Below are 27,836 nucleotides of genomic sequence, written 5' to 3' on the forward strand. Positions count from 1 at the left end.
TAATGACTCTTGCTTATGGGTTTTTTTTTTTTCCTTGTTTGCTTTGTTTTCACTGTAAGCTTAGATTCCTTGACATTTTATCTAAAGGAATTCCTTGAGGCCTGGGTTTAAAGTACAATCCTCAAGAGAGGAATGCATTTGCTTCTGCCAGGTGCCTGAAGGCACTATCAACCTGAGATCACTTTAAACTGAATTGTCAGCTTGAGGATTTTCCAGTCCACACAGGCAATATGAATTCTCCACCCAAACAGTACTGAGAGCCAGCTGTGCTTACATATTATCATATTTTTGTCCCCACCTTCTACCTCCCCTTGCATCCAAGACCAAAGCTAAGTAGATGAGTTGTGGGATTGGTTCCCTCTTTGAATGATCGTGTCATCTGTTCAGTTTAAATAGGAAGGGTCTCTGATCTGACTTCCCACTTTGTAGGAGCATTAGGTTTATTGCCCACCCAACACGTGGCCCCTGAAATGGTAATTCTAGGCCACCCACAAAAGCAGCAGAATAAAAAGATGAGTGACACGAGTGTTGATGAACTGGCTCCTACATAAAGTCCCAGTCCCGGGAGCCACTCAGACTCTATGGCCTTCAACTGGCCTCAAGGTCACTCACCAGTCCTTTTCCTTCTATACCAGAATCATTACTTTAAGGCAAGAATGGGAGAAGGACTTGAGGACATGATGACCCAGACCCAAGCAGAAGAAGTGTGGAATGGCAGAAGGCTGAGCTGCTCTTCGTGTCCAGCCCTCAGGCAGTCCAAGAGCCCTCTAGTCATCTCTGAGCCAGTCGGGTTCCCAGGCAGCTGTGACCCTTGCCCTTGAATGGGAAAGACCAGAACGGGCCAAGCCCAAATGTGTCCCCACAGATGCATTTCTCACTGGGGCAGTGGCAGAGCTGAGGACAGCTCCTTACTACTCTTTGCTCAAAGGGAGATGTCTTCTGTCCTTGCCTGCATTTCGGCGCCTCTTTCGACTCAAGAAGCTCTCTAGCTTCTTGCTTCGTTTCAGCTCCTTGAACTTCTCAGCTAGGACCAACTGGCGCTGCTCAGCTGGAGGACAAGGAGAAAGAAAGCCGGTAAGCAAAGGAGGAGGCCCGCCTCTTTCCCTTTCCCCAGGTCAGTAATTCTCAACCACTATGCAGGGATATGTGACTCATCTGGAGTTCACTGGTGTGTGTAAGCAAGCTGACTTCTATGATTCTACTCTTTCTCAATTCAGCCAACTATGAGCTCCTTCTCTGTGCCCTACCCACATATGTGGGGGTGGGACAGAGATAAAAACGACACTCCCTGCCCACAGTCATTAGGGATACAAGAATGGTTACAAACAACAACTCCCTACTATTTCTGCTTTCCTCCAACTTACCATGGGATCCAGCCTTCATGCCTCCCTTAGGGAGCTCATGGACCCCCAACACAGTATCCTGCCTCTATGGCCACCCAACCCCTGTTCCTGTAACTAGCCTGTCACAGCTGTGCCCCACTCACATTTCTTCAGGAAGTATGGCCGATGGCCCTGCTGGGCCTGAGCCCGCCGCTCCTGCTTCAGGGCCAGGTGCAGCTCCTGCTGCCGCTTCCGTTCCTGCTGTGCCATTTCTTGCTGCTCCTGAGGAGCAAAGATGAGATCGGTGAGACAGGTGAATAGTAGGGACTGTGAATCACCTCCTGCCTCGACCTGCTCTCACCTCCCTCCCCCGTATTCTGACTTACTCACCATTTGCTGAAGCAGCTGCTGCAGTTTCTCGCGCTCCTCCCCTGAACGGCGCTTCTTCAGCTGCTTTTTCACAAGCTCCACATTGGAAAATGAGTATGACAGTTAGCATTCTGTAAATGTTAGGGGAAACTCTGTGCCAAGCATTATTCTAAGAGGTTCGCATATGTTAACTCACATAAACACTATGAGATAGGAATTATTCTCTTTCTGTGATAAGGAAACTGAAGCAAAAAGAGGTTAAGTAACTTGTCAGTGATCACACAGCTAGTAAATTGACGCACCCTGCTCCCCTCTGCCCGACTCTCTGACCTGTGCTCTTGTCTCACCACTCGGAATCCCCACAGACCAATCTCATGTTACTCACATCTTTCTCTCTGGCTCGGATGTCATTTAGGAATTGATACGTTTTATCAAACACCTCAGGATTATATTCCCCTGACAGATCGTCAAAGCGGGGGTCCCGGGCTACCTTTGGAGCAAACAGAGAGAATATAAAAGAACTGTTCAGTCTCCTTTTCACTGAGAAAGAGCTTACTGCCTCCTCCTCACCTTCTTACTGATGGGAACAACTTGACGCAAAAATGGCACCCGGGCCTTGGCTGACATTTCCAGAGGCCTATGGAGAAATTAAACAGGTCAAGGGAACTCCAGTCTTGTCAAAGGCCTCCCACCTGCCACCCAAGAAAGCAGACACCTACTCAAGGGACCAGCTATCCTCCAACTCCTGGGGCAGGCCTTGCTCCTCACCTGTGCTTATCTGCAACACATGCTTTTTGGACAGGTGGTCTGGAACTTTGCTTCTTAGTGCTGTTTCCAGTTACCAATTGTTTGTACGTCTTAGTCCCCACTTGGCTCTGCAATTCCAACAGCTCCTCAAATGACATGTGAGATGTGCCTGTGAAAGGTAGGTGGGGGTGGGAGGGAACCGCAACTCAGCTCAGCATCTGCCATTGCTGCAAAGACGCCATCCCATCTTCATTCCTTAGGTAACTGATCCTTTCCAACATCCCCTTCAGACCGATCACTGCAGGTCCTGGGCAGCACAGGTTGTAATGGCGCTACACTGACACCTAACTCCCCATCGGTTCCAGCTACCTGGGGCCTCACCTTGCTAAAGAAGGTGTATATGTAAGGCTCTTTTAAATCACTCCTTCACAGGTTTCCCCATAAGGACCTCTGTCTCCCTTGCTCAGCTACCATTGCCATTATTCTGGTTCAGGATACGCTCAGCACCTCTCACCTCAATCAGTACTCTAGCCTCCTCACTGCTCTCCCAACCTCCAGTCTCACTCCTCTCAAAGCTATGCTCCCCGCTTCAGCCTGGGAGAGGCATCTAAAAAGCAAAACCTGGGGAGGGGGTAAATTGGGAGATTGGGATTGACATATACACACTACTATTGATATATATAAAATAGATAACTAATAAGGACCTACTGTAGCACAGGGAACTCTACTCAATACTCTATAATGACCTATATGGGAAAAGAATCTAAAAAAGAGTGGATAGGACTTCCCTGGTGGCACAGTGGTTAAGAATCCGCCTGCCAATGCAGGGAACACGGGTTTGATCCTGGTCTGGGAAGATCCCACATGCCACGGAGCAACTAAGTCCGTGTGCCATAACTACTGAAGCCCGCGCCTGGAGCCCGTGCTCCGCAACAAGAGAAGCCACTGCTGGTGGTGTGCTGAATTGGGCGATTGGGATTGACGTGTATACACTGATGTGTATAAAATTGATGACTGATTAAAAAAAAAAAAGAGAGAAGCCACCGCAATGAGAAGCCCGCGCACCGTAACAAAGAGTAGCCCCCACTCACTGCAACTAGAGAAAAGCCCACGTACAGCAACGAAGACCCAACACACCCAAAAATAATATAAAATAAAAAAATAAGAGTGGATATATGTATATGTGTAACTGATTCACTTTGCTGTACACTTGAAACTAACACATTGTAAATCAACCATACTCCAATAAAAATTTTTTTAAAAAAGGAAACTACTTCAGACCTGAAGTTTTCACTTTCAGTTCTTTAATAACTTTCTTTCCAAAAAAAAAAAAAAAGGCAAACCTGATCTTATCACTCCCACCTCATTTCCACATACATATCCTAAACATCATGTCACTCCAGAACTCACAACTCCCCAGTGGCTTCCATCTTGCTCAGAGGAAAAGCTCTAGGCTTTGTAATAGCCTGAAGACCCCATGTGATCTAGCCCGGGTTTTGGCTCTAATCTCATCTCCTACCATCTCCTCCTTCCTACTACTCTCCAGTCAACTGGCCTCCAAGCAGTTCCTAAGCAGGAAGGTATGCTCCCACCTCAGTTCCTTTGCACCTGACTTTGCTTGGAACACTTCCTCCCGCTGTACTGCTTGCTCCCTCACCTCCTTCAAACGGTTTCTCAAATGTCACCTACCCAGTGAGGCCTTCTGTGATTACTTAAAACTGTAACTCCTCCCCTGCTTTCTCTTCAGAGCTCTTATCACCTTTTTCAAAAAATTTACCCTTTAAAAATCTGCAATTCCGTGTTTTATTGGCTTTTATTAATTTGCTTGGTTTTTTTTAACCCCTAAAAGGTAAGCTTCATGAGGACAGTGTTGTGCTGCTTTATTCACTACTGTATCTCCAGCATCTAGAACTGTGCCTGCACACAACAGATGCTCAATAATGTTGGCAAAATTTGTTGAATCCTCACCTACTAAGCCTTCCCCAACAATCCATCCCCTTTCCTGACTCTGCTTTTGAACATAACGTTTCCTCCCTGCGAAAAACCCTCTTCGCCCTCTAAAAAACTGCTCAGGATGTCCTAATCCAGGAAGCATCCTCTCTGACTCCCCACTTTCCAGTGCGTTGGGGGGCGCTCCCGGTGTTTGCATCTTTCAGATAACTTAAGTCTCACGGTCACGGCGTCTCCAGTCTCCGAGCCCGCACCACACGCGGTGCCACTGGCCCCTCACCCCGCCTCCACGGCTGCCCCTCGGCCCGGCGCCGTCCCCTCACCCTTCTGCAGCTCCCCGGGCCCCAGGCCCCCGCCGTCCCGAGCCCCGCGACGAGACCCGAAGGCCGCCCATTCCCGGGAGTTCACTCTCAGCATCGGCTCGCGCGGCCTGCCGAAGACTAATGGCGCTACTTCCGCTCCGGCGGCCGCCGCCCCGCCCCTTCCGGCATCTCCGGCAGGCCGAGTCCGCGAGGCTTGATGACAATAGAGCAGATCCCGCCCACCGCCGCACGGGCCGCTGGTGGGCGGCCGGGGAGCCCTCCCTGGGCGGAAAAGGGCGCCCGCTGTAAATAACGTTACCCCCTCCCTTTTGTCGCTTGGCGCTGCACTCCGCGCCGAAGAGAAACTCCGGCCAGGCCGTGGTGGTATTTGGTTTCCTAATGCTCTTGGCTGAGAAGCCAGAACCTCAGCACCCTGGCCCCACTGCAAACTCCTGCCGTCCCTTGCCTATTCCACACAAAAGAGATCACACGTTTGGAGACTTTCAAATCATTTTTATAAAATCTGAGCTGGCTGAGAGCGTCAGGGTACAGCAACAGCTCAAGGAAGGGTGGGATTATCTGCTGGTCCTCCCCTCCCCAGGTCAGGGAGAAGGAGATTTCATGCCAACAGCTGCAACTCCTCTCAGCTCCCAATCAATGCTCAGGGCTCAAGCAGCGGGAAGAGGTGGAAAGAAGGGTGGGGAGGGGAAGCTCCTGAGGCTGACACTGCTTGCTTCTCCCTCCTCCCCATTCCCTTCGCTTCCCAGCAGAGCATGGCTGACCTGGGGCAGAGCAGAGGCCCAGGAGCAGTTGGAGGAAGGTGAATGGGACAGAGCACCAAGGGGAAGGGGCCCTCGGCCCAAGGAGGAAGGGACCTAGCCCTCCCCCCTGCAGCTCCCCACTAAGTTCACAGCACAGAAAACACCTCTAGTCCAACAACTCCATGTGGAGGTATACCAAGTCCAGGGTCCAAAGGGGCAGGCGGGGGAGAGATGGGCAAGGGCAGTGAAGACACCAGCAGGCTCAGGAAGGGAGGCGGCAGAAACTTCCTCCTACCCATGGGAGGAGACAATGGGGCGACTGATATTGCTGTTGGTGGTCATGGCATTCAGCTCCCACCTGGAAGGCCAAAAATGACAGGCAGAAACTTGCACATGTGTTCATCTTGGGCCAGCCTGGGATCCATCTGTTCAGCCTTGTATACTCTATCACCAAATACTGAACACACAGACCCTCAGCAAGTAAGAATTAAGCTGAACTGAATCAAGGAGAGGAAAGTGTCGCAGAATGACCCAGAAGGGCACAATTATATACAAGATAACTTTCAGTGCTTGATTTAGACCTAAGGATGGAATTCAAAGGGAAGGAGCTAGGAAGGACCTCCCTTAATTCTGGAATTAATGTGATCCAGAGGCTCCAAAACTTGTTTTTTCTCTGCAGCTAGGTTCTAGATTTAATCAAACTTTCTCAGCATATTAACAAAAATAACTGTATCAGCTCAGGAATTAGGAAGTGATGCCTCTGAACTTGGTTTGAAAACTGGACATTTTTTCCATAAAACTCACCCAGATGACAGTTTTACATTTCCTTCTTGCTCCCTCTCCACAAGTACGCTACAGAACAAAATCTTCTCTCTCCTGCACACTGAGACCAAGCCAATCAGGTCATGCTTGTGCTGCCCACTCACCCTCAACCAGTCCCTCCTTTCCAACCATTCACTGTACCTGATGTCATGGGGCAAACAGGACTGGTCCAGGTTATACTGAATCACAGCCAGTTTGCACAGAGTCTTCAGACTAGGGCCTTTAAAGGAGGAGTGGGGGAGAGGGAGATGGTCAAAGCCGAGGAAAGGGTCCAGTCCTGGATATCACCACCCAAAGACAGGGACCCTGATGGCAAAAGCACTTAGGGAATAAGTGTACTTACTAAAGTCCAAAATGTGTAAGTCAGAATGATCTATGAGGTCAAATTCATCTCCCAGGCCTTCCTCAGGAGATGGACTATAGGGATCAAAAGAGAGATGAAGGAGTGAAGACTACCCACGAGACCCTCTTGCTCAAATGTCTCCCATGTTAGTCACAGGCTTAGGCCCTTCCTGGAGCCCTCCCCTCTCTCCTCCTAACCTGGTACCCCCAAAGAGGACAATCTTGTCACCAACAATACAGCAGCACTGGCGCCGGCGGGGACATGGCCCCTTCCCCTTCGGTTCAATCTTTTTCCAGGTAAACGACACTAAAGAGAAGTTTAAATGGAGGTTCAACACCTGCCTAGCCCAGATATCCTCTCCACCCCCGCCCCTCACCCACTCAGGATTATTCTTTTCTTTTCCACGCCCCCTCAATTGCTCCCTGTTCCTCCCTTAAAGGCAGTGCTCTTTACCAGGGTTAAACTTCCAGAGATCATGGAAGTGCCGGTTCAGCCTTGCATTATAGCCACCAAAAATGTACAGCTCCCCATTGTAGCCAACTGGAAGGAGAGAGGAATGTCAAGAATGTAGGGGCAATAGGGGGACGGGGACTTGGCAGGGACCTAACAGACACTCACAGGCTGAGTGGCTCCGGCGCCCCTCGGGCAGCACTGGGGTGGGTGGACAGTCCAGCCAGGCCTCAGTCCTCGTGTCAAAGACACGGATGCGGTTGCAGTAAATCTCATTGTTGGAATGGAATGGCCCAAAACGGTCTGCACGGCCCCCAAAGACATACATGTGACTGCCCAGCATTGTGGCCGAGTGGAAGTCCCTCCAGCGTGCAGGGTTGCCCTGGGCAGGAGCAGAGATGGGAGGGGGAGGGGTCAGCTTTCACTGTTTGAGCTCCCTATGGTTCCTTAAATTGAGGGTGGGGATCTGGGAGAGAGGAAGAAGGGCCAACCTTTGTACAGATCAGGGTCCATGTCATGGTGCTGGTATCCAGCTTGTGAATGTCATTGGAAAAGCAGTCCGCCTGACAAGAAAGAGAAAGGAAGTGAAGGAAGGAATAAAAGAGAGGAGCAGGGGTCACTCTCCGACCCTCCGTCCCTCCCACCTCAGAACCTGCAAGCAAACCAAAGCCTCCCATTCCACTACTTTCAATTCCCCTTCCTCCTTCTCATTCCCACCCTAGGGAAACCTCTAGTTTCTTCCCAGACCTACCAGCTGCTCATAGCCCCCGAAAATGTACATGGTCTTGCCCAGGACACAAGCCGAATGTCCATCCCGGGCCCCAGGAACTGTTCCTGCCACTCGGGGTGTGGACCATTTGTGAGTATCTGAAGGAGGGGAGAGGGTGGGCCCAGTAAGCAAGCTGGCGCTCCCTCCTCGACTCAGGGGCGCCTTATTCCCAGCCCCCCTCAGCCCACACCTTCCCCGGCCCCGCGAGGCACCATTTGGCAGAACACAGCCTCCAGAGACTCATACTCACTGACGTCAAAGGCATAGAGCACATTGCAGGCCCCTTCGGTGTCATTCCGCCCGCCCCAAAGGAAGACTGTGTCGTCGATGAGGACGGTGGAGTGTCCATACCGCATGTAGGGTACCACGGGAGCCTGCCCGCGGGTGGCGGGCCTCACTGGGGGCAGCTTTGTCCAACGCAAGGACACTGTGGGCACAGCTCTGCTCAGCCCTGGGAACCTCCCTTCAAGCCATCCACATTTTCCCAAACCACATGTTAGTTTCCTCCACCCCCTCTGGCCATGGGGGCCACCAACAAAGCTCACTCAGCCACCCACTGCCCTCCCTGATGTGGGCACCCAGGGATGGTCCCCGAGTTAGCTTACCTGCATTGAAAATGTGCACATCAATCTGACGCAGCGTCTCATAGTCTTCACCAGAGCAGTAACCCCCGAAGGAGTACACCCGGTGCCCGACAGCCACTGCAGCATGGTTCACCCTGCGGGGCCCGCCCTCCAGGTGCACCGTCCACCGTAACATCCCCTGGGCCACTGGTTACAGCAACATGCCCCCCCGGCACGGCCTGCTGCCTCTGCTATACCTGAACACAAGTTAGGGCCACGGGCTCCTCAGGCAAAGCCTTTGCCTGGGTCACCGTGACTCCGCCCAGGACTAGCCTTGCCTCTAAGTGTCACCTGGTGGCCCTCCCACACCACCCCTCCACAGCTCAGGTGGCTGGCTCTGCTCCAGGGGAGCTGCTGAGGTCAGGAAGCTAGCCCTGGCCCTGTGTTCTCCAACAGCAAAGGGTGGGGCCACTCTGACCTGACTGCCAGCTCAGACTGCTGATCAAGGGCTCAACGTGGTCGTCCCCTACTCATGGCGGCTGCACCCTGTCACTGGCCTGGCCCAAGCTCCAAGCCCCCTTCAAAGGTCAGTGAGTTCTCTTGTCTTTCTGGCTCTGCTCTGCCTACTGCCACCTCTCTAAGAATCTCCGTGCTCTTTGAGGTGGGGAGAGGGATCTCAAAATACTCAGAGCTATTAATAGCCCAGCCAACCCCAGACAGTCCACTGAAAGCTGGCATGAGTGCCTCCAAGCATAAAAGCTTTTAGGCTTTTAGAGTGGAACAGTTCCTCTATCCAGGATGGGGTGGGATTGACCCCGGACAGGAACATCCATGGATGATTAGCCCCTCACAGGGGGCTCTTGTCAAGCAGAGCTGTTGTCATCGGGGTCACCCAGGGCCCCTCACGGGCATGAGGAGTTCCTTTGACAGCTGTGTCTGGCATGCTGCCAAGAACTTAAGCCAGAAAGGTATGTGTGTGCTGGGGATTGAGGGGGTAGGGTTTTCTCCTCTTGCCACTTGCCCAACCTAGCCATTGTGGTAGAGAACAAGCTATTTCCAGCAGCTCTTCTCCCACTTGGGTCTCTGAAAGGGGACAGGGGTGGGGGTGTGCACTGGAAAGGGAAAGGAAAGCAAAATACCCTTGGGCAGGACAAGAAAAAGACCCAGGCATGAGAGATCATGGTCTCTTAAAGACAACCTGCTAACCTAGTGATAACGGGTACATCTGAAGGCTCTGTCAGGCAAATCCTGCAGCTGGCACTGCCTGCTCTGGCAGGCACCTGCTGGGTTTGGGTAGATCATCTGCTCCCTGTTCAAGAAGCCCTGGCAGAACGGAAAAAAAAAAAAAGAAGCCCTGGCAGAGGGAAGAGCCAGGCAGAATCTCAGGCAAAGAAAAAGCTCAAGTAAGGGAGACCCCTCGCAAGAAAGACACACAGGTTTCAGCTGGCTTGCCAGCCCTCCTGCCCCTGCCCAACCTCCCTCAACCCCCAACCCCATGCTTTAAATAGCCACTCTGCCAAACCTGAAATAGCCCCTCAGGAAACCACTCTCACTTCATTACTCCTGTCCTCAATCCAAAAGCTCTTGGATCTGGGCTTGTAAGGACAGATAGGAAGGAGGTTGAAGAGCTTAAGAACCGGAGTCCTTCATCTTCCCTCATAGCTTCCACTCCCCACTTCAGCTATATCAAGGTAAAGCAAAGAATTCAGAGGACAAGAGAGAAGCAATTCCATCCAAAGGTGGAGAAAAAAACCTTAGCTTCTCCTCCAAAAAAAAACACAACTCAAGCTCGTGGAGAACAAGCCCCCAGGGTCTCAGAGTCTCCTCTTATCCCTGGGTCTCTCCCATCCTCTATCACTGCCGCATTCTCAAGCTTCTTCAATTCCCTTCATGTACCTACCCCCCCTTCCTATTCTCTTGCAATTTTCACTCCCCGTTTCTGGCCCTTCTTGATCTCCTGAGAGCTTTGCCGTTTTCTCCTTCTTCCTTCTCCCACGACTCCAAGCTCCACCCCGACAGCCCTCCATTTTCCCTCTTCCACTAAGGGGAAAAAAGCTAATATCCATTGACCCCCTCTCCGCCAGAGATATTCCTCCCTGTATATGACGCTATCCCTGTCGTCTCCCAGTCATCCCAACCTCCCCTCCCGCACAACTCCAGACACCCCCGCCCTTTTCTTCCATTATCCTCAGCTTCCCTGTTCTCCTCATAACCCGGTCTTCTTTCCAATTTCCTTTAGTGCCTCCTCCGGCTGCCTACCAGGTCTCTCCCACTGGTTTCCTCACCATCCTCCCGGAGCCCTTCTTTCCCCATTAACACTTTCCTCTCCCATCATCCCCCTAGCTCCCTCCCCACCCCCACCTCTTCACTCTCAGGCCCATCCCCCACGACTCCAGCGCTAAGCATGGGCGTCCCCAGCCCCTATAATTCTCCTTGTCCCTCAACCCACCCCGGGCTACCTGCCAGGCCGGGCCGGGGCGGGGCCGCGGGTCCTCGCGCTGCCTGCAGCCTAGAAACCGTTGCACGCCAACCGACAACTCGTTCCCCAACGAGATAAACACAACCAGGCTCTGTCCTTCCGGCGGGCAGCTGTCTGCGCACGTGCAGTCAGAGCTAAGTGCCCGAAGCCTACCGGGACTTGTAGTTCACGGAGTTCCGGAGGGACGTCAGGGGCTCAAGAGTGGGTAGGAGCCTGAGGAGATTCTGTGCATGTGCAGATACGTGTCAAAAATCGCGGGAGTTACTGGGTAATGTAGTCCTTGGTTGTCGGGGAAAAAGACGGTGGAGGCGGGGCAAGGGGCGGACTCTTCGTCCTCGCTCGCGTCAATCATGAGCGCGCGGCAGGGTTGGAGGACTAGGCACCCCGGCACGTCCTGCCGCGCCGGAAGTGAAGGTGCGAGTTTGGCAGCGGGCTCTGAGCGGGTAAGGCGCGCGGAAACGCCAGCGCCGAGTATCGGTGGGGCGGCTGGGGACGCCGCAGCTGGGGCCATTTGAAGGAAGCCTCTGGGACCCGAAGGGTGTTCGTCAGGCGGTACAGAGGGGAACCCCTTGGAGAGAAGGGGGCGGGTACGCCTTGTCTAGGGGAGCTTATTTGGCGACCCGGAGTTCCTAAATGGACGGGGGGGAGGGGCGTTCTCGAAGGGGTGTCTTTTGGGAGGTGGCATGGCCTCCGGCTGGGCTGTTAAGAATTGGCGGCGTAAGGCGGGTGGGCTTCCGTTGGAGATAAGTCGGCTTAAGAGGTGAAGGGCCCGGGAGAGGCTGGATGGTGGGGAGAGGGGCAGGAAACGGGGCGTTTAAATGTTTCGTGACGTAGGAGGAGACCACAAGGAGCTGGATGAGAAGCTGAAGGTGGACTTAATTTCATCCAATCACTATTCTCCTGCCGCCCTGTTCTTGCAGCCCCTGCCCGATGGCAGCAGTAGTTCTAGGGGGAGACACCATGGGTCCTGAACGTATCTTCCCCAATCAGACTGAGGAACTCGGGCCACACCAGGGCCCTACAGAAGGCACTGGGGATTGGAGCAGTGAGGAACCAGAGGAAGAGCAAGAGGAAACGGGGGCAGGACCAGCTGGCTATTCCTACCAGCCCCTGAACCAAGATCCTGAACAAGAGGAGGTGGAGCTGGCACCAGTGGGGGATGGAGAAGATGTAGTTGCTGATATCCAGGATCGGATCCAGGTATGGTGGAGGAGGCATTGTTCCTGAGCAGGTGAAGCTGGAGTCCTTGAAGGACTGGCCCTGAACTGTCGTCTCTGGCTCTGCAGGCCCTGGGGCTTCATTTGCCAGACCCACCATTAGAAAGCGAGGATGAAGATGAGGAGGGAGCTACAGCATCGAGCAACCACAGCTCTATTCCCATGGACCCAGGTAAAAGAGATCATTCTTTTATTTTGGAATAATAATGGAGGAAGGGAACTGATTAGTGCCAGTAGAGGGAAGTCACAGGAACACCCTGTTCCTAAAACAAGTTTGTAATCTAAGATTTTGCAGACTTCAGAATCCAGGTGAAATGCTATTCTTCTAGGCTGGGGGGGTGGGATGGGCAGGCTTGCCTAGGAATAACAGGACAGATTCAGTGACCTCACTAGCCCAAAAGCTCTGGGTTAATTCAACGAACGGGGAGGGGAGCTGGTCTTATTGTTTCTACCCCCTAACTGGTCTGCCTGTGATTTCAGAACACGTGGAGCTGGTGAAAAGGACGATGGCTGGTGTAAGCCTGCCTGCGCCAGGGGTTCCTGCCTGGGCTCGGGAGATATCAGATGCCCAGTGGGAAGATGTGGTACAGAAGGCCCTCCAAGCCCGGCAGGCTGCCCCTTCCTGGAAGTGATCACCCTGAGAGGTGCCTTATCTCCCTGCATTCCAGGCCAGAACCAGCACAGGACTGAACACATCCTGGTTGTAATGGCCATCTCCATCCTCCCCGTCTCCCTTCCACGTCAAGGCAAATCAGACTTCTTCTCAGAGACCCACTTTATTCAGTTCTGTACATATGGGGACAACGGTCCAAGCCCAACCCACCTTAGCATGTATCACTCTGTGGAGAATAAAGCACCCTATGTACACAGCCAAAAGCTGCACTGCCTGTGCCCCTGGAACCTGGGTCCGGCCCCCCCCAGCCCCTCGCCCCTCCAAGGTTCCTGAAAGGGACAAGTGAGAGCCTGCCCAGCATCAGCACAAACAGGGAAATAAATAGGTGTTGGGGGGAGCCATGCTTAGGGCACTGCCCCCTGCTTCCTTCTTCCTAGCTTTGGGGACCAACAGCACAGGAAAGCAGTCAGCCCCAGGATGGTCCCTTCCATGTCAGTGATCCCAGGGCTGCTGCTCACCAAAGAGGGGGTACAGGGTAGGGTGTTTGTTCATCCCCTTCTCTTGGTCCATCTGGGCCCTATATTTATCACCTACTGTCCAAAGCCTATGCTTTTCTCCTTTTGCTCTCCCATGTTGTCTTGGTCAGGCAGGGGTAAGAGGAAATAATGCAACCCCATCAGCCTGCACACTGCTGGGGCTGGGGGCCTATTTGTGCTGTTGGGGGTTGGCTCCCCTCCAGCTAATTCACTCCAGGGGCCAATGGGGTTTGACATAACTTTGGTGAGAATCATCTCCTGCTGCTCCCTATATGCCTGCAGGGGAGGGAGACAAGGAGGAGACACCTGGAGTTCAAATGGGGCTGAAGGGGAGAGGAGAGGAGCATATTATTCCCATGTGTATCTCTCAGAGCAGCCTCAGGTAGCTGTGGGATAAGGAGCAGGAGGGGGCCAGGCATCCCCAAGTTGTCTGAGCGCTGAGCATTGCTGCGCTCAGCCTGTCTGTACTAGCCGCAGGGAGGCATGAACACATTTGGGGGGAGAAGAGGGACCACTCTGTGGGTGTCCCCGCTTCAAGTGCCTCATCCCCCTCCCTAGAGCAGAGAGGCCCTGCCTTGCCCCAAGTCAGCCAGTGGGGAGCAGAAGGTGGAGGGCTGGGGCAGTGTCCCAGGGCTGAGTGGGCTGTGGCCCTGTGGTGGGAGGGTGAGGAGGTCAGAGAGCCTCCTGGCTGGCAGTTAGAAACTCTTCCGCCCGCTTGTGCGCCTCCAGTGCCTTGATGGTGTACACGTCCTGAGGCAGCTCTGACTTCCGCCGAAGCAGCACTTTCTCCTTCTTGATGTCCTTTAGCATCTGTGTGTGGATGTGCAGAAGGTGAGGAATGGTGACCAAGTCCCGAGAAATCCCATTGTTTCCTGCCCTGATTCCTTGGCTCTGCGGCTCCTGTCTCCTCTCCCTCCCAGGGCTGTCTTGTCTTTCTGCTCCCCGTGCCCTCCCACCTGCACGGCCTCTGTCTCCACCGTCCTCTTCAGAAGCTGGATGTCCTCTGCCGTGGGGGTCTCCGTCTCCATCGAGTACACAGGAGGCAGTGGTGGAGGCGCTCGGAACATGGGATACTGAGAGGAAAGGAGGCAGACAAGTGGCGAGAGCCACTTGGGAAGTCTGGGGACCCTGTTTGCTTCCTGCCCCTCCTCAGACAAACCCTCCCCCCACCCAGGCTGGACCTCTCAGTTCAGGGCAAGGGCAGAAGCACCTCACCTGGGGGTTAAGGCGAGCCAGCTCCTCAATCCTTTGCCACATCTCTTCTCTCTCCTTCATTCGGAACCGGCCCCTGAGGGAGCAAAGACAGGATTGGGGTGGGCTTGAGAGAGAAGCACAGGGGGCTGGTGTGGAAGAGGAACACCCCCAAGGAGAGAGAGACTCACTTCTGCTTCTCTGCCTTGTATTGTTGTGTACAGTCATCAAACAGCTTCTGATTCATCTCCATAAACAGCTTCAGGGCATTGTAGATCAGGCCGTGGATTGTCCTGCCACCAGGAAGAAAGACGAGGTATAAGAGGCCAGAGCCTGCCCTCAGTGCCGGGACCTCAATTTGCTCTCTCCCACAAGGTGTCTCTGCTAAGAGCTTTCTCATGTACTACTCCCATCCCACCAGCCTCTGTACAGTGTAAGCTCATCACTCTGGCCAAATCATGTGACTTGAGATTGGCAGTTCAGGCCCTTTACAAATATGAGTCTGCCTGTCCATCCTTCCCGCACCCCGTGCTCCAAGAGCTCCCTTTTCCCCGCTACTTCCTACTCTTCTAGCCCACACTAATGGCCTCCCAGCGCACTTGCTTTTAGCAGGAAAGCCTTTTTACAACGCTGGGATTTAATACATACTAAGAGGATCACATCAGCTTCTCACAACATGGAATTACATCTCCAAAGCTGCAGAATATCTGACCTCAAGAAGAGATGTGACAGAGGCCACTGCTCTGCTGCTGGGTAGCACAGATCTCTCACATGGGTATCTTTTCTCCCCGGTCAGTTCCTCAAGGCCCTATTAATATGCAGTGGGCACCAGCCCCGCTTGCTGAGGGACCAGATGAGACCACTGGCTCTTGAGTCCATCCACACCCTCCCACATTCCAAAACCAGATCCTCAGTGCCCAGTGCCACCCCAGTTCCCTACTTGTTCCAGTGGCTCTTGGAGTTCCTGTAGAGTGCAGGGAACATGATGGGAAGGACTCGGGCAGCATTGTCACTTATCAGGCTCATGATGTACTCATTGTTCCAGTAATAGAGGGCACGCTCTGCCACCTGGTGGGGACAGGCGAGACTCAGTGGGGATATGGCTCACTATGCTGAAGACCCTCCTCAGTTTTCTGGGAGGCAGGGGCTGGGATGTTCTGGGTCTGGGTCTCACCTGGAAATGGGGGCTGGAGACGCACTTGGCAAGCTGGCGGAAGAGTGGTTCCATCACTTTGCTGAACTCTGAAGGTTCAATGACATCCAGAATCTCCTCTAGCTCATTCAGGAACATCACCTCCTTGGGGCTGTGGGTCTTGGGCCAGAACTTGAGAAGGCCCACGATCACCTGCGAGAAGAGGAGGACACAGGAATAAAATTCTCACTCAACACCTGTCTGGGTCTCCAGGAAGCCATCCTGCCCTCTCCCCCCCCAACCCCGGTGGGCACAGCTTGGGTGGCCTCAGTTAAGTGCTCATGTTTCTCCGGCTTGGATGCTTCCTAGGTGTACAAAGGTTTTACTTCTCCTTTAGAGAGGAAACCATGTCACCTGTCGGGTTACATCCCCCCTGAGTGCTTACGGCACTGCTCAATAGGTACCAACTGGCAAGTGCTGCTGACAGGGAGAGGTGGACCCTAGGGCCCAGCAGGGGAGTTACCGGCTCAGTGAGGCTGCTTTCCTTCTCCAGGAACTGTACCACGCAGTACGCCAGCTGCAGAAGGTTGAGACAGAAAGGAGGTGAGGTGCAGGGCTCAGAAGGTCACAGAGAGGTCGGTGACAGAAACCAGACCCCAGAACAGAAGGGGCGGCGTAGAGAGGAATTCCGCCCCCTGCTCCCTCTGCCGCCCCATCACGGCTGGAATGCTTCCCCTTCCCTCTTTTCTCTGCGGCCAGGGCCGGGGATCATCAGGAGGAAGGCAGCTCACCTGAGGGTGGTAGACACTCAGAGACTTGACCTTGTGAAGGGGAAGCAGGACACGGATGAGGAACATCTTGTGCTCTTCTTTCAGGGGCAAGGCAAAGCCATTGATGATGCTGGGAGTTAAGGGAGGGTTGTCAGGACCAAAGGGCCAGGTCCAAGCTCAATGCACCAACCCCCCCGACCTTTTCTAGGCATGTGTGCCCCCGCCCCACCTCTCACCTGCCCAGGATCTCCAGGAGCTCGGCAATCCCATTGTGGTGCTCTGTCTCATAGATGAACCTGAGGGAAGAACAAAGACTCTCTTGATAACCCCTGATGCCCCTCCAGCATTCTGTGGAGTGCCGCCTACCACCCTTCTCCCACCCCACCTTAGTGAGGGGCTTGCTTTGCTCCGGAGCCCAGGCTCCTGGCCTCACCTGTAGAAGATGTGGTTGATCTGCCTACGGATATAAGCCCGGAGCCCCAAAAACTTGCCATAGATGCGATGCAAGATGGTCTTGAGGAAGTCCCGCTCTCGAGGGTCCTCACTGTCAAACAGGTCCAGGAGCTGGGAGCAAGCGGGAGGAGAGGCGGCAGTGAGGCAGGAGCCGGGGAAGGCCAGGGCTGGGGTGACTTGGGTCCTGGCCAGAGGAAGCCCTCTGAAGAGGGTGCGTGGAGACGAGTCTCTGGGAAGAGTGATTCTATTGTACTGCTCTACCCCAGGTGATGTCTGGGAATACGTGCTGCATTCCCCATTGGGTGGGGTGGGGGGGGGAGGGTAACAGTGTTGCTTTTTTGTTTCCTTCCATTGTGCTGGAAGCTTCTTATGGACATGGTCAATTTGCACCAGACACAGCTGAAACCCAATACAGTACCTATATTCAGCAGAAGCAAAAAGAGCAGCTTGGACTGGAGTCAGGGGACGTGGGGCTAGAGTTCACAGACTGGAAGGAGGGGACTCACAGCAAGGACAAACTTCTGGTCAATGTACTTCTTGGCTATGTTTGGCTGGAAATCGGGAGACTCAAGGAAACGTAAGAAGAACTCGTACACGAGCTGCGGGGGGAAAGGAGCATCACTTGGGGCATTCCCCAAGGACTGGGAGAGCCCCCTTGCTGCAGGGCTCAGAGTGCCCCACTGCCCACAGCCAGGCCCCTGCCCCCTTTGCTCTGGTACCTGGAGATGCGGCCAGGCGGCCTCCAGGGTGGGCTCATCTTCCTCGGGGTCAAACTCAGCCCCAGTGGGATTTGATGAAGGTGGCAGCGTCCGGAAGAGGTTCACTGAAAACTGAGGGGTAGGGAGGGCCCAGGTGAGAGCTCTCTGGGCAAGTCCGGGCTTTTCCGGGGCCCCCATCCCTGCCCGCTTTCCCCTTTCCCTGTGCCTACCATAGTGACGGCCTCAGGGTAAATGGCCTCGGTGACGACATCGCGGCTGTGGGTGATGTACTCCACCATTTCGTTGAGCCCCGCCCGCTTCACCTCCTTGAATTTGAGGTCACTGAGTGGGTCTGACACAAAGTCAAAGAGGACGCAGCACTGGCGTAGCTTCTGGATAAACAGCTCCTCCCGCTCCTGGGTTGGTGAGTCTAGGGGCGGATGGGCTATGGTCAGGTCTCCTCTGTGGTCCTTCACTGCTATGCCCTGCTCACCTCGCAGGGCATTCCCCGATCCCTTCCTCCCACCATCCTGCTCCCCTGACGCCCACCCCCAGACCCAGCGCAACTCCCCCTCACATCCTCTAGAGCTTCCACCCTCCCCCAAACACCCCCAAACCTCCATTCCACCAACACCCACTGTCCCCTAGGTCTGATGCCCCAGCCCCCTTGACCTTTCCCAAGTACCTTTCAGGGCAGGAAGCTTCTGCAGCTCCCGGTTCTTGCTGAGGTTGAAGCGGGAGGAGCTTTGCCGTCGCTCCTTCTTGACAATCTGGGGCCCCCCTGAGTACTTGATTTTGCTGAGCTGTGTGGGGGGCGGCGTGCTGTTGCTGGGACGCTTGTTGGATGACGGCGGCTGCGGTGGCGGCTGGGGCTGGGGCTGGGGCTGGGCCTGGTCAAAGGAGCGAGTCACTGGAGTGCACTCGCCAAGCTACGCTTCCCACCCCAGGCCTGGCCCACCGCCCAGCCCCCGGTCCGTTTACGCCTCTATGGGCCTGGGCAGCAAGCAGCTGCCTCCTGCCCTGAAGGAGCCAAGACCAGGGTCAGACATAACTGCGGGACGTGGCCCCGGAAGGGAGCGGTCTAGAAGGCGTGTCTCCCAAAGTGATGCCCGCTGCCTGTGCATCAAGAGCCTTCAAAATGCTCACTCCCATTCCTGAACAGGCAAAGCTAATTGATGGACTGACGGTGACAGAAGTCAGACAAGTGGCTCTCCTGCCGGGGAGGGGGTGGCAGCGGTGTGGGTTGGGGAGATGCGGGTGGTGACTGAGAAGGGGCACGAGGACCTTTCTGACTAATGGAAACATTCCGTATCTTGACTGGGTCTGGGAGGTGGTTCATAGCATAAACATATGTAAAAATTCATCGAGCAGTACACCGAAGATTACTCTATTTTATCATTTACTGAACGTGTGACAGTCTTCAGTTAAAAGAAAGAAATTCCTTCCCATATCTCAGCAGTTTAACTACTAGAAATATAGATTAAGAAAAATCCTAAGTATAAAAAAAGGCTTTGTGCAAAAACACTTCTTATGGTCTTATTTATAATAGCAAATATATAAATACATGGAAATCATGGAGTTAAAATTATGTTTATGAAAACTATGTACTAAATGTAATCATACGTGGTTCAGCTGTGAAAAATATTTACACAGTCATAGTAATTTACCCAAAACGGGTGATAAGTATTCTGAGAGGAGGGGAAAAGTCTGCACGGAGGAATAAGACACTGGGGCCTTAATTTTCCACGTTAGGAAGTCAAGAGATATCTAAAGCTCACAAATTAAAGGGAAAAAAAAAAAAGCAGTAAAAGGATCTTATTTGGAGGTATAAAAGTCAATCTGCAAGGAAAGAGTTAGGAGTTGAATGTGGTTGCCACGAAACAACAGGAGAAGAGTGGCCGGCGACAGGGGCTGCCCTGCTCATCACAAGCCCAAGAGTATTATCTGACCTTCTGAACAATGCACCTATTACCACGCTGATAAAAATTAAAAACAAAACGAAAAGCCTAAAACTATGGAATGAGAGAAAATTGCTTCCTATATGCTAAGTTAAATAAGGATAACACAAACCTGTATATACAAAATGAGCTCACCCACATTAAAACAGGCACAGAACCCAAAATACAGTTAAGAAAAAGAAAGAACAAGTGCATTGTGTTCATGACTATCTCCTGTAATGGCAGAATGAGACATGACTTTTTCCTATTTTCCTAAATTTTTTACAAGCTGACACTGCTTTTATAATGGAGAAAGAGGGAATGTCCTGGCGGTCCAGTGGTTAGGACTCTGTGCTTCCACTGCATGGGGCCTGGGTTTGATCCCTGGTCAGGGAACTAAGATCCTGCAAGCCACGCAGCATGGCCAAAAAAAAAAAGGCAATATAATGGGAGAAATACAGCTAATTTCCAAAAGTTCTTTCTTTTTTTTTTTTTCTTTAATTTTTTAATTTATTATTTATTTATTATTTTTATTTTTGGCTGTGTTGGGTCTTCGTTTCTGTGTGAGGGCTTTCTCCAGTTGCGGCGAGTGGGGGCCACTCTTCATCGCGGTGCGCGGGCCTCTCACTATTGCGGCCTCTCTTGTTGCGGAGCAGAGGCTCCAGACGCTCAGGCTCAGTAGTTGTGGCTCACGGGCCCAGTTGCTCCGCGGCATGTGGGATCTTCCCAGACCAGGGCTCGAACCTGTGTCCCCTGCATTGGCAGGCAGACTCTCAACCACTGCGCCACCAGGGAAGCCCCCAAAAGTTATTTCTTTAATTCCTCCCAGACACGGGTGTCAGAGCCCCACGAAGCCCATTTTCAGAAGCACACAAACAGGTGTTTGCAGGGCTGTCCACTCATAGGTACTGTCCAGGTAACCCCTTGCTGGGAGAGGGGAGAGGCTGAGCCACAGGACAGCCCTTCCCCACAACCAGAGAAGAGACTGCAGCAGGACCAGAGGAGTGAGGTCACGTCCAGCTGGGTCCCCACACCACAGGAAAACTGTCCTCCTGTGCTCACACCTGCCATCCCCGCCTCCTCTCCAGCCCCCTCCACAAACTCTTACTTCATAAAATAAGAATGGGAGAATATGAAACTCTCTGGGATAAGGGGCAAGGAGGAAGACAAATGTTATGCTTTGTATGCTCTTGAATTTTTCATAGAAACAATTATGTCAAGCTTGTGACCTATCTGGGGGTCAGAGGCAGGAGAGGAGCGCTGGGTCCAGCCCAGGGCAGGCCTTGGGTCCAATGTAGCTCATTACTGCTTTGGCCATCTGGCCCTCTCCTCCTCCTGAAATGAGCCCCAGACACCAATGTGACTAGGGGAATGCAAAGGAGTCGGGCAAGAGCAGTCATCACACCTCGCTTGCCATGACTACACTCAACCAGTGTGATTTTTTTGGTTAGACAGTGCAAGGCACCCTGAAGTCTGGGGTCTCTCTTCCTGTACACGGAGGATGGATCACACCTTGGTAGAGGATGAAGGAGAGAGGCAAAAGGCCAGGGGACCAGAGCCTGGTGTGCATCAGACTCTCCCCATTTCCCTGTCGCAGAACAACCCAATCCTTATCTGTGGAGCTTAACAGTCAAGGGCACAGACTTGAGCCTGACTGCCTGGGTTTGACTACTGGCTCTGCCATTTATTAGCTGAGTAACCTCCAGGAGGTCATATAGCCTCTCTGTGCCTCATCTGTAAAGTGGGGATGGCAATAGTACCTACCTCACAGGGTTGTAATAAGGATTTAAATGAACAGTATATGGCACACAGAAGTGTCTTATAAGCAGTATCTTCTACTATTGTTGTTATTATTATTTCCCATCCCTGGATTTTAGGAATACAGCCTGGAAATTCCTGAAACTAGCACACCTCAAATGTTCCTTAGAGTTCATTATCCTTCTTGTTTTAAAATGGGGGAACCCAGGGAATCCCCTGGTAGTCCAGTGGTTAGGACTCCATGCTTTCACTGCTGTGGGCCCGGGTTCAATCCCTGGTGGGGAACTAAGATCTCACAAGCCACGTGGCGTGGCCAAAAAAATAATAAAATAAAATGGGAGAACCCAAGAAGGCATTGCATCTTTCAAGACCCACCTTCTTCCAAAAAGCCTTCTCCAATCACTCCAGGCCTTGCATGTCCACCCTCCACCCTCAACCTTCTGACACTGCTTATCTGTTCCATTGGCTCTGTGATCATCCCCAGTGACACCTCTTGATCACTTTGCTCATGTGTCATCTCCCCACTAGAAAGCAAGTCCCTTTAAAGCCAGGACCCTGGTTTGTGCCCCTCTGGGTCTCCTCAGCACTGACACTGGCACCTAACAGGCATTCAGCGAATGACTGGTCATTTGATTGATTGGGGGGGGGGCGGGGGACGCCAAGCCCAGGCCCATCCCCATAGGTCCCCCCTGTCCCGACCGGGGACCTTCAGAACAAAGCCCTGCACAGTGGTGGGAGCAGACTGGGAAGGAGAAACATCAGAGATACTAGGCTGAGGGGCTCAGTGGCAACTGAGGAACAAGACTCGGGAAGAATATGTCTCTCTTCATCCTCCCAGATAAGATGCAGAAACCCTGCATCTCCATGAACCTCGCACTGAGGGGACATCCAGAGAAAGGAGGCCTTCTTCCCAAAAAGGGAAAAGCAAGACCTCAATTTTCTCTGCTAACGAGCAGAGGGTTGGACTAGATCAGTAGTCCAAACACTCTCCAAGTAAGGTTTTAAGACAACAGAGATTGCATGGCTGAAAATCATAGTTTAAAAAGCCACCCAATGAGTTGATGCCTAAGGTCCCTTCCCCATCAGGATGGCATTATTGAAGGCTGGGGTGGCCGGAGAGCAGCTGAGCTGGCTTAGTCTGCCCCGCCCCCAGCCCACTGGGCCACCCTGGTTTTATAAGGACCATTGGCTCCCAGGCACCAGATACAAGGAGCAGCTGAGAGACAGCTGGGCCGGCCAGCAAAGCCCTGGAAACATACTTGTCAGAAGGGAGTATAGGTGTGTGCCAGCAACTCACCTCACGTTCAACCCTTTCTCCTAAAAGCTCTAGCTTCCAACTTCTCCTTTATTGACCTGGGCTGGAGATGAAAGGCAGCTGCATCCTCAGGAGAACCTTCTGCAGCCATCAGAGCATGGGTGGACACGGCCCAAAGGCAAGCTGGTGACCTGCCTGCTCCCGCTTCTGAGACTCCATAGTGGCTGTCTCCTCTGCCTGAACAACTGTCTCCTCCCACTTCTAAACTTGCAACAGGATCCAAACTCCAAGAAGCCTTCCTAGATTCAGGCCTCCTGCAATCCAGTGGGGCTTTTTTTAAAATATAAATTTACTTATTTATTTTTGGCTGCATTGGGTCTTAGCTGCTGCACGCAGGCTTTTCTCTAGTTGCGGTGAGTGGGGGCTACTCTTCGTTGTGGCTCGTGGGCTCTAGAGCGCAAGCTCTGTAGTTGTGGTGCACGGGCTTAGTTGCTCCGCCACATGTGGGATCTTCCCGGACCAGGGCTTGAACCTGTGTCCCCTGCACTGGCAGGTGGATTCTCAACCACTGCGCCACCAGGGAAGCCCCTCCAGTGGGGCTTTGAATTTATACACCACCCTCACACTCAGGAGACTGCAACTATACTTGCCCACTCTGAACCAATTCCATTCCAACCTGACCCTAACAAAGACACCGGTAATCATTAAACCCATATATTTAAACATAAAGTAGGACGTAGAAATATAATTTAAGCACTATAGAAGGTACTGTAGTAGAAAGACGAAAGATAAAATTATCAGTGAAAAACACAAAGATTAATGTTATAGCTTTTGCATAATGAATTAACTAGCTGAGTGAAGATCATTTTAGTTTCAAACCCTGAAAATCAGAGAGGCATTCTCTCCTGTATTGACACCTAGAGCGCTGTTGGGTTGGCCAAAAAGTTCGTTTGGGTTTTTCGTAACAGCTTACAAAAAACCCAAACGAACTTTTTGGCCAACCCAATACCCGTTCTTAATTCATTTATTCAATAAACATCATGCTACACATTAGAGATTAAAAGGTGACTAAGACATGGCCCTTGCCCTCGAAGAGCTCACAGTCCAGTGGGGTGGGCAAGACAGACACGAAAGCAGCCATTAGTACAGGGCAATGCAAAACCAGAGCGCCGCAAAGGATTCAGGAACTCAGAGGGCTGAGTGACAAACTCTGCCTGAAGAATTAGGGAAGCCCTCCCTGAAGAGGTGACTTTTGATTTGGCTCTTAAAGGATAAACACGGGTTTAGGCAAAGAATGAAAAGAGAGAGATAAAGCAGTCCAGGCCAATGGGATGACATCAATAAGAGCCCTGAGCCATAAAAGGCTTGTCGGGTTGGAAGATGGAAAGTCCAGAGGGGCTGGAAGAACAGGGCGGGGCCAGCCCAGGAGGCCTGAGGCTGAGTATTTGAATTTGTGAGCAATGAGATGCCAAGAGGGGCTTTTAAGTAAAGGACTGATAGGACCAAAAATGTTTTTAGGGTAACAACTCTGGCTACAGTGATGTCAGGCTGAAGTGGGGGAGACCAGGATCGTTTCTTCCTCCCTCTGTCCCTGCTCCCAGAACTCAGGACAGGGCACAGCACATAGAAAAGTCCACAGCACTGAAATGCTTTTTCCAAAGACAGGCCAGGAAAGACCCCTGCCTTGCAGCAGAGTCTGACCTAATCTCTCAAGGCTCCTTTCCATTCTAAGACTCTTCTAGAATCTTAGAACCAGCCTATTAGGTCATTAAGAACAAGGGAGGACTGGCCACAGACCTGGGCTGAATTCCAGCTCTGCTGTTTTACTGCCGAGTAAAAGCTACTTAACATCACTAAGCCTCAGTTCCGTCTGTAAAATGGGGCTGATGATGATAACAGATGACCTCAGGGACTGCTGTAGAGATTAAATGAGAAAATTATAAGATTAAATGCATGCGAAGTACTTAGCACAGTGCCTGGGACAGAGTGTACTGGGTTGAACAGTGTCCCCCCAAAATTCACATTAACCCAACATCTATGAATGTGATCGTTATTTGGAAACAGGGTCTTTGCAGATGTAATCAAGTTAAAATGAGGTCATACTGGATTAGGGTGGGCCCTAAATCCAACATGACTGGTGTTCTTATAAGAAGAGGGAAATTTGGACACAGAGACAGAGGCACAGGGGAGAACGCTGAGTGAAGACGGAGGCAGAGATTGGAACGATGCTTCTACAAGCCAAGGAGCAGATCGCAGAAAGCCACCGAAGCTGGGAGAGAGGCGTGGAAGAGATTCTTCCCTAGAACCTCAGAGGAACATGGCCTGCTGACACCTTGATTTCAGACTTCTGACCTCCACAGCTGTGAGAGAATAAATTTCTGGTATTTTAAGCCACCCAATTCATGGTAATTGGTTATGGCTGTCCTAGGAAACTAATACACAAGTAACTGCTCAATAAAATAAATGTTGGCTGCTATAAATTATTAAGATCAGTTGGAAAGACTGGCAAATGCTTGACACGGGGTAAGTTTGGCTGTAAGAACCCAAAATTCTGGACTAGAGAAAGGGTAAGGGAGGGATTTCCTTGGCGGTCCAGTGGTTAAGACTTTGCCTTCCAGTGCAGGGGGTGCGAGTTCGATCCCTGGTTGGGAGCTCAGATCCCACATGCTTCGCAGCCAAAAAAAAAAAAAAACATAAAACAGAAGCAATATTGTAACAAATTCAATAAAGACTTTAAAAATGGTCCACATCAAAAAAAGAAAAAACACTTAAAAACAAAAAGAAAGAAAGAAAAAGGGCAAGAGAAGGACTGTGACAAACAGCTTTTGATGACCTGGGCCTCACAGCCTGGCCCCCAACTATTCCATGTCCCACTGCCTGGGGCCACCTGGGTGCATTTCTGCAAAATCATGGAGCAGAATTCCTGCAGCTGCCTCAGACAGGTGAGCCCTGAGCGGCATTTCATAAAACAGAGCCCAAGGTGAACACGACACTCTCCTTTTCCAGAGGGCGGTGGAGAAATCACAGCAGCTGGTCTCAGCTTATTTCTTAAGCTGCTTGAGCCTTCGTTTTCCTACCTATGAAAGGAGAGGGTTCCTTCCAGGTCTAATTTGAAGTTGGTTTGTTTGCTCATCCATTGACTAATGCATTCAAATGCTGGTGCTTCCGGTGGGCCACGCCCTTCGGTGTGAGCGAGAGGCTCTCAGGAGCTAAGTGTTAACACAGGAGACAACTGACACACAATGAATTCCCACGGAATTGTTTCATTACAGCTGTGGTTAAGCACTGGTGTGGAGTGATGCTGGGTACCAGGGGCCCTGACTGCGTCCTGGGCATGGGGATGGGGGCAGGTGGTCAACGAGGGCTGCTTCCAGGAAATGACAGCCAATCTGTCTAGTAACTGAACAAGGAGGAGGGAGTCAGGCAGAAGGCAGGAGTGGCCCCCCACGCTATTCCTTTCTGTCCCTTTAAATCCTGTTTCCAAGTCTCTTGCTGCTTTGAGTATCAGTTGCCGGCTCCCGACCACCTTCCCTGTGGGTCCCACACATGTCACGGCTCCTGAAGGGGAGACTGAGCCCAGAGGGTGTGCCCTCCAGAAGCATCTCCTGGTGATCTCCTGTGAACCAAGGGCGTCAGCACACAGGTTTGGGGAAGAAGCAAGTTCCTTCCCTCAGAGTTCACAGTCTGGTGGGGAGAAACACATCTGGGAACCAACAGTGCCAGCACTGAGTGACAAGGACTGGCCTAGAGACATGTTCAGATGCCAGTGTACGTGCAGAGGAAGGAGGAATTTCTCTTCTGTGGTCCTCAACTCGCATGTCTGTAAGATGGAGAAAACCTACCCTGCTTCCTCCCATCACTCAAGTGAGGGCAAAATGATGGTCGCAGGTGTGGAAAGTGCTTGGCTCTCTTTGGAGGTGATAGGGACCAGAAGTATCCAGAAAAATCCAAATCCAGACTTAACCCCAACCAAACACTTTTTAATCGATCTCCTCTCCATGACCCACCCCCAACCCACAAGACCTGCCCAGAATTAGACAGCTCCATTTCCTGTTCACCTCCATCCCTCTGAACAGTTTAGCACAGGAGGGAGGAAGCACAGAAACCAAGGAGCACCAGCTTCCGGGTAACACAGGCGCTTGCTCAGCGTGCTCCCAGGACCATTCAGCATCCAAGCATCCCACTGAGCACACTCCCAAACTTCCATGGACACACTCTGGACTTCCTTAAGTCCCTCCACCCTCCTGTGTGCTCTCTGCTTGCCATTTATTGCTTTACAGCCCTAGATTGCCAAGCTGCGCTGACCTCTGCTCATGCCTGTCCTTCAGCAGCTCCCATCTGATCGGGACCGAGAGGTGGGCCCAGCCCTGCCCGACTCAGGGACATCAGCCACTCCCCACCCCTGCCCCACCCAGAGCTACACTGAAGTCACCCCACTGAGCACCCATGTGCACCCGTGTACTTTTCCCTCCTCCCCAGGACTCTACCCCTAGCTTTTTGCCCTAAGAGGAAAGGAATTCTCAACACTTTGATAGACAGAGAGTTGACTTTCACAGGAATCCCTGCGGAATCGGAAAAACTGGACGGCTTATTTGGTCCATAGCCGCCAAAGGGAAAGCCTGCCTGAGGGCAGTCTGGATGGGCTGTCCAGGCCCCTCCCTGGCTATGAAAGTCTCCTTCCCTTCTGCCCCAATAATCTCCGGCCCCCTGAGATCCCTCACCCCACTGGCCATCAAGCAGGTGGAACCGGCGCCTGCACCATAACTAGGGCTGTGCCCACGTTCATTACCTCCTCAGTGCTCTCGCCTCCACCATCCTTGCTCGAGCTGCTGGGCTTGGCTGCGCCTTTGGCAAGCTTGGGGGGCTCCTGAAGGGAGAAGACGGAGGTAGAGTTAACAGATGCCGAGGAAGGGAGAGGCCTCATCCTCATCCCTCAGGTCTCTGTTGTAATTCTCCTCTGTCCAATTGAATCAATCAGTCAATCATTACCACTGAGCACCTACCTTAAACCTGGGGCGGTGGGGTGGCAGGTTGGGGTACACAAAGGGAGATTCAGTCCCTCAAAGGCACCAACGAGTTCAGAATCTGGTTAGGAAGACAACTCTAACACACAATAATTCAGCATGACCATGCCCCTTCACCTCACAAGGCTGTTGTATGAGTTAGGGCCTCTGTCAAGTAAGAACCAGGGTGACGAGGCTCAAGGGAAAAGCAACATGGAAGAAGCTGCTCAGACTGGCTACCAGCTAAAGCAGGCAGAGGGGGCCTGAGGCTCTCAAGCTGGAGAGAAGGGAGTCACCACTCTACCCCCGAGGCCATCTGGAAAGACCTGGAAGCCTTTTTTGGATATCACAAACAGCACCCAGACTAGAAACTGCTACTGGCATAATCAGTGGGGC

The 27,836-nt window shown here is 52.3% G+C and overlaps 3 protein-coding genes across 7 annotated transcripts in view; 1 reads left to right on the forward strand and 2 right to left on the reverse strand.

Annotated features, from left to right (window-relative positions):
* KLHDC3 (kelch domain containing 3) lies at nucleotides 1-11,011 on the reverse strand. 2 transcript variants are annotated; one of them, XM_036870040.1, is made up of 15 exons: nucleotides 10,858-11,011; nucleotides 8,441-8,655; nucleotides 8,086-8,262; nucleotides 7,818-7,933; nucleotides 7,558-7,629; nucleotides 7,235-7,448; nucleotides 7,070-7,156; nucleotides 6,814-6,922; nucleotides 6,617-6,690; nucleotides 2,460-2,607; nucleotides 2,262-2,328; nucleotides 2,077-2,181; nucleotides 1,713-1,787; nucleotides 1,487-1,604; nucleotides 1-1,048 (listed from the first exon to the last, which is right to left on the reverse strand). In XM_036870040.1, the coding sequence occupies exons 2-15, from the start codon at nucleotides 8,592-8,594 to the stop codon at nucleotides 912-914; spliced, it is 1,653 nt and encodes a 550-aa protein (XP_036725935.1). In that variant the 5' UTR covers nucleotides 8,595-8,655; nucleotides 10,858-11,011; the 3' UTR covers nucleotides 1-911. The 2 variants fall into 2 exon arrangements, with proteins under 2 accessions (XP_036725935.1, XP_036725934.1); XM_036870039.1 differs by lacking the exons at nucleotides 1-1,048; nucleotides 1,487-1,604; nucleotides 1,713-1,787; ... (1 more) ...; nucleotides 2,262-2,328; nucleotides 2,460-2,607 and adding exons at nucleotides 5,189-5,809; nucleotides 6,415-6,493 and having other exon boundaries at nucleotides 10,858-11,010.
* MEA1 (male-enhanced antigen 1) lies at nucleotides 9,161-12,976 on the forward strand. 4 transcript variants are annotated; one of them, XM_036870043.1, is made up of 4 exons: nucleotides 9,161-9,366; nucleotides 11,798-12,077; nucleotides 12,164-12,266; nucleotides 12,575-12,976. In XM_036870043.1, the coding sequence occupies exons 2-4, from the start codon at nucleotides 11,808-11,810 to the stop codon at nucleotides 12,724-12,726; spliced, it is 525 nt and encodes a 174-aa protein (XP_036725938.1). In that variant the 5' UTR covers nucleotides 9,161-9,366; nucleotides 11,798-11,807; the 3' UTR covers nucleotides 12,727-12,976. The 4 variants fall into 4 exon arrangements, with proteins under 4 accessions (XP_036725938.1, XP_036725937.1, XP_036725936.1 ...); XM_036870042.1 differs by lacking the exon at nucleotides 9,161-9,366 and adding an exon at nucleotides 11,236-11,320; XM_036870041.1 differs by lacking the exon at nucleotides 9,161-9,366 and adding an exon at nucleotides 11,302-11,429.
* The window catches only part of PPP2R5D (protein phosphatase 2 regulatory subunit B'delta), a 19,485-nt gene continuing 4,503 nt past the window's right edge, over nucleotides 12,855-27,836 (reverse strand). Inside the window, exons 2-16 of the mRNA XM_036870038.1 lie at nucleotides 27,227-27,304; nucleotides 18,173-18,377; nucleotides 17,718-17,917; nucleotides 17,509-17,619; nucleotides 17,296-17,388; nucleotides 16,770-16,900; nucleotides 16,573-16,632; nucleotides 16,358-16,466; nucleotides 16,090-16,143; nucleotides 15,609-15,779; nucleotides 15,375-15,502; nucleotides 14,626-14,727; nucleotides 14,459-14,531; nucleotides 14,200-14,316; nucleotides 12,855-14,053 (exon numbers count right to left, since the gene is read on the reverse strand). Coding sequence (XP_036725933.1) covers nucleotides 13,916-14,053; nucleotides 14,200-14,316; nucleotides 14,459-14,531; nucleotides 14,626-14,727; nucleotides 15,375-15,502; nucleotides 15,609-15,779; nucleotides 16,090-16,143; nucleotides 16,358-16,466; nucleotides 16,573-16,632; nucleotides 16,770-16,900; nucleotides 17,296-17,388; nucleotides 17,509-17,619; nucleotides 17,718-17,917; nucleotides 18,173-18,377; nucleotides 27,227-27,304 — 1,770 coding nt within the window. The 3' untranslated portion in view covers nucleotides 12,855-13,915. The remainder of the gene's footprint in view (nucleotides 14,054-14,199; nucleotides 14,317-14,458; nucleotides 14,532-14,625; nucleotides 14,728-15,374; nucleotides 15,503-15,608; nucleotides 15,780-16,089; nucleotides 16,144-16,357; nucleotides 16,467-16,572; nucleotides 16,633-16,769; nucleotides 16,901-17,295; nucleotides 17,389-17,508; nucleotides 17,620-17,717; nucleotides 17,918-18,172; nucleotides 18,378-27,226; nucleotides 27,305-27,836) is intronic.

Source organism: Balaenoptera musculus, chromosome 11, assembly GCF_009873245.2.
Source record: "Balaenoptera musculus isolate JJ_BM4_2016_0621 chromosome 11, mBalMus1.pri.v3, whole genome shotgun sequence".
NCBI classification, from domain to species: Eukaryota; Metazoa; Chordata; class Mammalia; order Artiodactyla; family Balaenopteridae; genus Balaenoptera; species Balaenoptera musculus.